General features: G+C 48.9%; 1 protein-coding gene across 1 annotated transcript; it reads right to left on the bottom strand.

The window, feature by feature from the left end:
- Window positions 1-1,272: 1,272 nt before the first annotated feature.
- N7478_003815 (uncharacterized protein) lies at window positions 1,273-1,977 on the bottom strand (the record flags this gene model as incomplete). The annotated part of the gene is made up of 1 exon (XM_056920029.1): window positions 1,273-1,977. The coding sequence occupies one exon, from the start codon at window positions 1,975-1,977 to the stop codon at window positions 1,273-1,275; it is 705 nt and encodes a 234-aa protein (XP_056783187.1).
- Window positions 1,978-9,249: the final 7,272 nt, after the last annotated feature.

Below are 9,249 nucleotides of genomic sequence, written 5' to 3'. Positions count from 1 at the left end.
CGATTGTTTGAAAGTTGCATCAAGCTGACACCAAAGCCAGGCCATTATCATCTCTAAGTTAGGATAATGGCGGTGCCTATACGCCCTTTCAATTCGCCGAGTACGAACTGTCAATGCGTTATGCAGTAGCGGAACACTTATTGAAGGCCAGGCTGCGATTGCCAAGGTCGATGCACAGAGCAATCTATAGCCCAAGGACAAGTATAACTCGCATCAAACCAGATTTCTATCCCTCGACAAATGAAATAAGCCCACGATGTGCAAATTCACAGTTGCCGTGTCTACTGATCACAGTCACTAGACATTGGTGCGGCGATAACTTGTAAGAATAAGTTCTTATATACCTCCCTTTTGTTCCGATTGTGGGTACTGTAGCGATTCGGCTGTGCTGATTGATAATACATCCGAGTCATCGCATGAAGGCCCCAGGGACATCACCCCTTAAGTGTCTCATGCCTTTCATCTCGTATATAGCGTGATGCTGTCACTGGAATGGGAGTCCTGCAATTAAGTATTATATGCGAGACGGGATTTAGTGGCGGCCTAGCTGGTTTCTATAGTACATAATAAGCAGAAGCATGAATATAAACGAGTGAGAAATCGTATCTCAAATGCTGGCATTGTCGCCACTACCCATAAACACTCATCAACAATTCACTCATCGCGCTAAGCCCACACCAACAGTAACATACAATGGTTGCTAGTTACAAAATTCGTCTCCCTTCCGGGGATTCAAGCACTTGTTCAGTCAGAATTTGACTCAAACGTCATTTGATACAAATATTCCGTAAGTATTTGTAGTTGAATTCTGATACGCAGAACATACATTAAGGCGCATATTTCTAAATCCTTAATACGAAATTAGGATCCAGTAATTTGATAAAGCGACTCCATTTTGGGGTTTGAAAAGCCTCTCAATTCGTCTGTGTTGTGACCACTCATGACAACAATGCACAGTGGGAGTTGCGCTAGCTAACAGACTCATTCTCATTGCTTGCGTTAAGTTCTTTTAGCTTGAGGGGCAGGATTTGCAGGTGTGTCAATTTGAACGAGTATAGGGATATCAGCTCGATTTGAAATTCACGACTCAATCAGTGAATAACAGAGTAGGTACAGCTCTTGTAAGATGTTCACAGCAACTTCGCAGAACACAATATGGACCACTGCTGAGCTACAGGTAGGAATGTAAATGAATCTTCTAAAGAGGTGACGCTTCGTCTGTTCTGAGCTTTTACCCTCGGCGGTATTTCCCAATCATCGCTTGTTTGTCGTTCAAGGCCCTTGATTGTGTGTCACTGACGAGTTCGATATTTCGAGTTTTAAATTTTGAAACGCATTTTCAATGGCAAGGACATGTATATTTTGGTCGGCGAGTGTGGAAGTGAGCACTCGAAGCTGCACCTCAAAATTTTGCATAGCAGTCAAGACTGGTGAGTTCAGGTCGCTGTGGGAAGTTTCAAGAGTTGATGCCTGATGACTTCGAGTGCGTACGGGAGGCAGATTGACCGCGGGAAGCATTTCATCATCGCTCGAGTCTTCAAGAGGGGGTTCCCGGGCAGGCCAAAAGACACCGAGATTCAGGTGAGAGATAGGAGGCAGAGTTATTGAGCCATGAGGCGCTGGAGGCCCGGGAGCTTCAAATCGGATCCCTGGCGCAGCAGCAGTGTCACGAGGTAGGTTTTGAGCATGGCTTTGCTGGGATTCCCACTTCGTGGCTTGGCGACGGCAGGATTGCCATGAGTAGAGTCGACCAGTTTTCTGGAGAAGGAGGGCTGAAATATGCTTCCAAAAGCGCTTTCTGTGATTCGCGAGCATCTCACCGGACTTTTTTGACATGCACAGATCCAACAAAGTTTTGTGGTGGGCTGATGTCAATCTCCTGCCTCGTCTTGTACCCTCGCATCTTATGCCGGTGGCGACTGATTGGCGCGGCTCCAGTGCTGAAGATCGGCTTAGGATAGTCCGTCGGCCTGTCATGTTTAAGCAATCAGAATCATCCTGTCGAGCGCGGCGAGTGGCAGGGACTGATGAGGTAAAACACACCGCGTCTGTTACTCATGTGAGACAAGGGGCACCCAGCGTATAAGATCTTCCAAGAAGGCTGGATTGGAAAAGGCGGTGAAATAGTCCACTTGTAGGCAGTCTGACCAATCATGGCAGCTTTTGGGGTTCAACTCGGCAACTTCAGTTGAACCCCCTGTCGGGTTTTCCAAATCCTGGACCTGGAGATATATTATTCTAATTCTTGCATGTGGTCTGTTCACATCGAAATTCTAATTAGAAAGTACGAATATTTATCCTCGTTCAACTCGTTTGCCTAATAAACACAGTTCTGCCCTGTTTATTGGGTTGTAAAATTCCTCAACATTAAGCCATACGAAATATATATCTCAGACTTTAAGCAATCATAGCGGTATAACACATCACGATTTCTAGCAAATGACAAAACCTCGATCTCCGAATTCGATCGCGACTGCAGATCTTACAGAGCCTCTGAGGCACTTGGGTATAGATATCCCGCTGTCACGTAGTCTGGTAATCATAAGGTTGATCGGGTTGGTGAAAGGCGGGCCACGTGGACACTCCGTCACTCTGCGGTCGGCCCGCGCATGGCCGTGGGACGCGTCGCGCCCGGCATCTTCCCAATAACCTCAAACAGCCGAGGGAATTGGCCTTTAAATATAGCACCATGGCCTTTTCTAGTTGTACTTCCGGCTCTGTTGGTGGACGTGGCTTGGTCACTTCATGCCGTCCCTCTGCAGCCCGGGCTTTCGTGTTCTGACCTAAGGGGAAAGACCCAAGGCTTCCAGGGCCTTCAATCAAGACAGCTTCGCGCCAATTGCGCGATCAGCCTCTGGTTCGACGTGAAAGTTGCATACTGCAGGAGGGAGCGGCCTTTGGCGTCGCACTGGCTCACCATCGATTGTGGATGAGAAACCAACAGCTCAAGGATCGCGTCGCGTCTGGGCTCAAAGCCACCGTACGTCTTGGCCGCGAGAAGCAATGCGCTGTCCCCTGCAAAGTCGGGGCGATTGACATCGACAGATCGGGAATTCAGTAAGATCTGGACTGCAAGATGACCGTCGTATATCACTGCTAGATGGAGCGCAGTGAGACCTTGGCCATCTGTGACGCGAACATCGAGTCGCGGGTCCCCGAGAAGGATCTTCAAGATCTCGTGCTGTTGATACTCTAGAGCCGTGAAGAGCGTGGGCTGGCCCTTCGGTCCGCTGCTGTTGACATCGATGCCGTGCTGAAGGAGTTGAATCACGGCTTGCACATCTCCCTGAGTAATTGCAAAGAACAGTGCATTCTGAATAAACTGTCTGCAGCAATGAGCAGCGGGACGCTCTTCGTATAAGGGCGAAGAGCCTGCTAGAATGGGAAGTCAGCAGCCGCACTGACACTGGAATAAGATGACCAACCGATGGTATGGAGGTGGTGCGACATCTCCGACATATAGTGAGAGGCTGTTTCGGATGAGATGATGGAGGTGCCGAACAAACTTGTCGATGGAGGAGCAATGCTCGACCTCGCAGGTCCGACCGAGTATTTATAGAAGCCATGATGATGAGCATATTCTAGTAATGTTCATTCTTCTGGCTGATCCTCTACTTTACATTTGAGCTAGATGGAATTCGGTTGGGGTAGAATCACGGAAAATGAGGCCTGTGGAACAGACAGGCTGTTCCCAGGAACTCTTGTGCTCCCAGGAATCTCCATGATCTTCCTGGAGCCCTGCGTTTGCGCGGAACGCCATGGATTCCTCGCATTTTTAACAAAGGCTTCTCACAGCGGGCCAATCTCTTTGCGTCTAATGTGTAGGCTAGTTGGTGCAATCCGCTGCCTTGATGGACTGGAATGCCTGCAGGTAGTCTATTAGAGCAAGTTGGACCATGCAAAGGCTCCGCTCCTGACTTACCCTCTAGCGTACATTCCACACTAGGCAGGAGCCGGAGGTAATATAAAAAGCTAGAAGGCACTTGGAGACCCCTGTGATAAATTCTGTGCCTACTACTTGTCTCATCTTTGATTGTCGATCTACATTACATTTGGTCTTTTCGCCATGTCTACCTTTTGGAACCCAGTCAGTGTTTGTGAGATTGGTGAGGATCTAGCTCACCAGGCTACCTGCTGCGGCATCACAGAGCGAGGTGCTCGCTGTAAGAATAGGATCTCTGCGAAGGTGCTCAAGCAGGGAAAGGAGAAGCTGAGAAGCCTTGCTCGAGCACCTTTTAATGCGCAGACCCTGCAGCCGATGTTGCACAACATTGCAACTCATTTCCTGTGCTCCAGGTGGCATCGAGATCGGCAAGCTGACCAGGTGTCGACGCTGGTATGATGCCGCTGTTCGCAATCAGCTCGGCAGCAACGTTGTGCTGGAACACGCGGCCACGCTAAGCCATGAGGAAAGTGACCTGGGCCAACCTGCAACCCATCAGTTGGACCATGGTGTCTCATATGATACCAGTGAGACTGAGCGCGAGCTCCCGCAAGCAATCCAGCCTTATGTATCCCCCGCGATGCTGCGTGCAAACAATGTGCCGTGGGCTGTCTCGCCGGCACAACCCGCTATTGCGTCCGTCGCGAATATTTTGGCAGGAACTCAAGACCTGGAGTTACACTGTCTCGCTGTGAGCCATGATGTGAACGACATTCATTGTACCTTTTGCCTGGCGGAAGATGGAGACACGATCGATGAAAATGTGATTCTCCGATGTCAACAATGCCACGCGCTATCGCACCTGTCCTGCATGGAACTCTGGCTGGAACAGCGCGACACAAGCTTTGACACCTCTTGTTGTGTTTGGTAAGTTCACTCGCTTCAATGTCATAGAGGGAAAATTCTGACAATCAGCAGCCGCAGTAATGGTGCTCTAGATGCCCTCATCCGTCCCATTAGGCGTTGGACTGATTCCACCAGCGCGTCGACGATAGACCGGGACATGGGTACGTTGCATAATTCGCAGCTAGAAGATAACTCGCCCACCGAGGATAGAACAACTTCTCAGGGCCGCATTGCTCGGTCACCCCGGGTACCAGCACGGCACGAACAGCCCCGTCGGTCGGCACGGCTGACGCGGAATGTCAGTAGCACTGCTCCGCTTCGACGATCGACAAGATTGGAGAATAGCAGACCGCGAGGCCGTGAGTGATAGCTTGACTGGTCGAGATGGTTTTGATGGATAGTAGACTTTGTCTCATCACAGATCTAGGGCTATCAAGGCATTCAGTTTAATTTGCAGTCATCGAGACCCATATTCATTTTTTTAGCCCGTCAGCTAGGCTGCAATCCTATTAGAGACATAGTGATGTCAATATGCGCCAAGATTATGCGCAAGCCAACTATAGGAACAAGGAGAGTTTTGATCTCGCGTGCCCTTCGAAACACCAATGATTGGAGTTTAGCATCTGCGTTGTCGTTCCAGCACATAAAAGTGCTACCGGTCAGTTCAAAGGCGCGTCAAATATCCACAACGTTGAAAACTTCTCATTTTCTCCAGGCCACTGAGAACTTGGAAATCACAACAGTTGAAAGCAACTATAGTCATAGTTCGAGAAGAACGGAACAAAATGCGGGTCACGCCCGCCTCCCATGTAGAAATTGGGACGGGCAGAAACGAAGTACAAAGCGCGGAAGCGGTTTGATAGACTCTTCCAAGTGTACCAGGTCAAAGCGACCACGCGAAACATGTCTTCGAAACGCCACATCTAATCAACAACCACACAGCCCTGGTTTCAAGCGCCCTTCCCACTACGGAAACATTGTCGTGGCGAACCGTAGCACCGAGTTATGTATCCCAAACAGGTTGCCATGGTAATTGGTGTAAAGTTGTCCAAAAGAAGGCCCACTGCCAACAGAGAGCCCATCTGAAGCGTAAGCCATCTTCTTCCCCGTCAAATGCGTTGATCCGAATACCATTGGCACTCAGCAGCAACTCCTTCGCAGGACAACAGGCTTCAGAGGCACTCCGCAAGACCTGACTGTCCTAATTTGGAGAACGAGAATTGACTGGAACTAGTATGAATCTTCAAAGTCTCTTGGAGGAGAATTTAGCGACGCCGAAGACCTTCGTCCCGTTCGCGGTATAGTCCATTGGTTGATTCTTTGGTTGGGATGCTGATTTGGGAGATGGGTCCTCAGTTGACTGCCTCTCATACTTGAAGTTTTCACGGATTTCATGAAGTCCTTAGATATCGTATCAGATGGAATCAGTCGAATTGCAGTGATATGCGTAGCACCTCCATGGTATCCGGTCACTTCAATGGCGATGAAACTTGGCGTGATAGGCTCACCCGTGCTGTCTGTCAACCCCACCAAAACTCTCACCCCTTCCTTGGTGGGAGCGTCATCTGTGCGACCTTTGGAATGCAACATCATGCTGGCTTCCAATGAGTACTTGAGGCTCACGTGAGCTCCAATACACCCTTTTGAGTACGCACACAGCTCCGCATCGATTGTCATCGCGGAGGTCGGTGGAAAAACTCGGTCATCATTCGCAAGTAGGTCGCCATCATGTACTGACCACACTATTGGCTGGAATGTTATTAGCGAGTTGCTCGAAAAGTTTCTCTGCTTTCCCGTGCAGTAGACTTACGTACCACATAGTACAAGGCTTCACGTGCCGGTTTTTGTTCACGCATATAAGGCAAGTGAATCTCGTGCGACGCCGAAAGGGCAGCTAATGTCGCGATTGTCCCAAATCTGATGAGACTAGCCCACATTTAATCCGACACTTGAAGAATATTTGAGAAACGAGATCAGCCAGAAGTGTGAGGTATCCCGCAAATCGTCCACGGTGAGCTTTCGACAAGGATACCTCCGTCTCAAGTACTTTCTCACTACTGACGAGGTTAAAAGATTGAAGTTCGCTGACCATACATGGACTACTGGGTAGTACGAATGGATATCAAAAATTACAATAGATGCCAACGTCGGAACAGCCACTCATGAAATGTCTACTCAAATTTTTGATCCCTTCTTGACTTGAAAATCCACCTTTTAATGCACCTGGAACGACTGAGCAGTCAACAGTGTGGGGCTGAAGTTGAGACAACTGTTGAAGCAACGAAGGGCGGCGTTGCCCCACCTGTAATTCTAGTATCGTTCAAAATATGCCCCGGCCTGTATGAAACGGGGAGGGGGGCCAGGAACCAGGACGTAAAGAGGAGACCACCAGATCTCACTGAAGTTGCAAACTGGAATTCATGACCGAGAGCATTGGGCAGGCTCGCTAGAAATGAGCTAAAATACATTTCTATACTCTGAAGATCTTCTGAGATTGAATCCCTGCTTCAATATTGATTGCGAACGCGGGCTATGAATTGAGTGAACAAGAACTGCTGATTAAAAAAATTCCCGACAAATGCTGTAACTTGCTGAAATTTGTACTTCAATGAGGTCAGACGCCCCATTGACGTATTCCAATTGCAATCAATCATCTTCTCCTCACTGTGTTGGCTCCCGCAAAGTCCTCAAGCCACGCTTGCAGCTTCTTGGAATCTCACTGGTTGCCTTCCCGTCAACTTCGGCTGAGCAAAGAGAGTCACGATCATCAAAACCATCACCAAGGCCCCGAAGGCTGCTTCTCCAACTGCACCATAGTACATGATCTCGTAATATGGAATTTCACCAGCGTGGGAGAACCGTTCAAACGAGGATTGGTATCCATGTAAAATATCAGCAATAAGGCCACCTGAGGCGACGTAGCCAATGCTGACGAAAAATTGTATAAAGCCAAACAAGGCGAATGCGTCGTGGGATTTTGCGGCGCGGCTTGAAGACACGGTCAGCCCTATCCCAAATGTCGCGAAACCAGTCGATGTAAGTGCACCAATTATCGCAGATATTAGCACTCGGTGCATCAGGTTTGTGAAAACATTGTCTGCGACACTGTCCCCGGAGGCTGCGAGATCGGATTTTGCACGATCTCGCAAGACAACTGCAAACCGGGCAATGGCTGAATCAAGGCCGGCAATAGCTAAGTTGATCACGATAAGAGAAGCGATGGCGAAGCGGATGCAGATCACGTCAAATATGGGTTGCAGTCTCATTTTGGTAGGATGTATAGAAAAGCGTGCTATTCAAAGGGTTGAAAATGCTCAGCTGGCAGAGACGAGATTTAGTCGACTTTTAAACTTGTTATGAGAAGAGATTCTGCTAATTTTTGTTTGTTCCCAGGAACGGTAGAGCTTCCAGGATCCTCAATCACATTTCTGGGTGACTACGATATGGAATTTCCCGAAAGGCTCTGGTCTACCAACACCACGGAGATCAAGCCGCACCAATCGTGTACTCCTAGGTATTCCATACTACAGAAATCCAGTTTTCGAGCTCGGGACTGTGTCAGTGCGACCCCCATTCATTCCAGAGTCGCGGGAAAATACGCATAGGCAGCCACCGCCTGCGCACCTTCCAAATTTGGTGCATGGGTTACTCAACGCGTTGACACAACCGCGTTCACCAATTCACTCAACAAGGTCTTCACGACTGGGAGGCGAGATCATCGTTCCAGAGAGGCCGCCTTTTCACATGTCCGGACCCGCCAATTTTGACCGCTGGATGCTGCAGCTCTGCTTTTCCTCACCACATGGGCGACTCTTTGCAAAGTTACGATGAAACTTACAGGCCACAACTTTTACCACTTTCTTTGGGCAGCGAGATTCAAGGGTGCGCACAAGGCAGCATCACCGATCATTATGCGAGTTGCGTCCACTGCCATCAATTTCTTGGCTGCTGGCGCATAGCGTGGTCGGGTTTTCCCACATGTTGACTGAACTTGATTGGACGACAATCATATACGAGTCCCAAATTTGCCGAAGGTGGAACCGAATGAGAAGATAAATTCACTCCAATTCCGTCTTATTCTCTGTCCCCTATCATCTTCTCTGCATTGTACTCAGAAATCCTCGGACACGACACTGTAACCACCATGCCTTCCAATAGCAGAATTCTCCCAACAGCTACTGAGAGACTCAGTGGACTTTCGAAACAGATGTTTGAATTCGCCATGCTCATTGCTCTTATTTCGACGATCCTCTTGCGCCCTACGCATTCTGGGAACCTCAACTTCCACCCCAGCATAGCTCCAACCTTGTACAGCATGTCACTCATTACGACCGTGCTATCTTGTACAGTCTCCTTGATGATGGAATTCTATCGCGACGACTCCTTGATTCCGGATAGACTTGAGCGCATACTCATGTGGGTGCCGCTCGCCCTGCTCGACCTTTCTATTGTTGAGCTCA

This window comes from Penicillium angulare (assembly GCF_028827245.1).
Source record: "Penicillium angulare strain IBT 27051 chromosome Unknown utg000003l_segment0_segment0, whole genome shotgun sequence".
In the NCBI taxonomy this organism is placed as follows: Eukaryota; Fungi; Ascomycota; class Eurotiomycetes; order Eurotiales; family Aspergillaceae; genus Penicillium; species Penicillium angulare.
The sequence above is the reverse complement of the archived record's forward strand: the minus strand, read 5'-3'. Positions and strand labels throughout refer to the sequence as shown.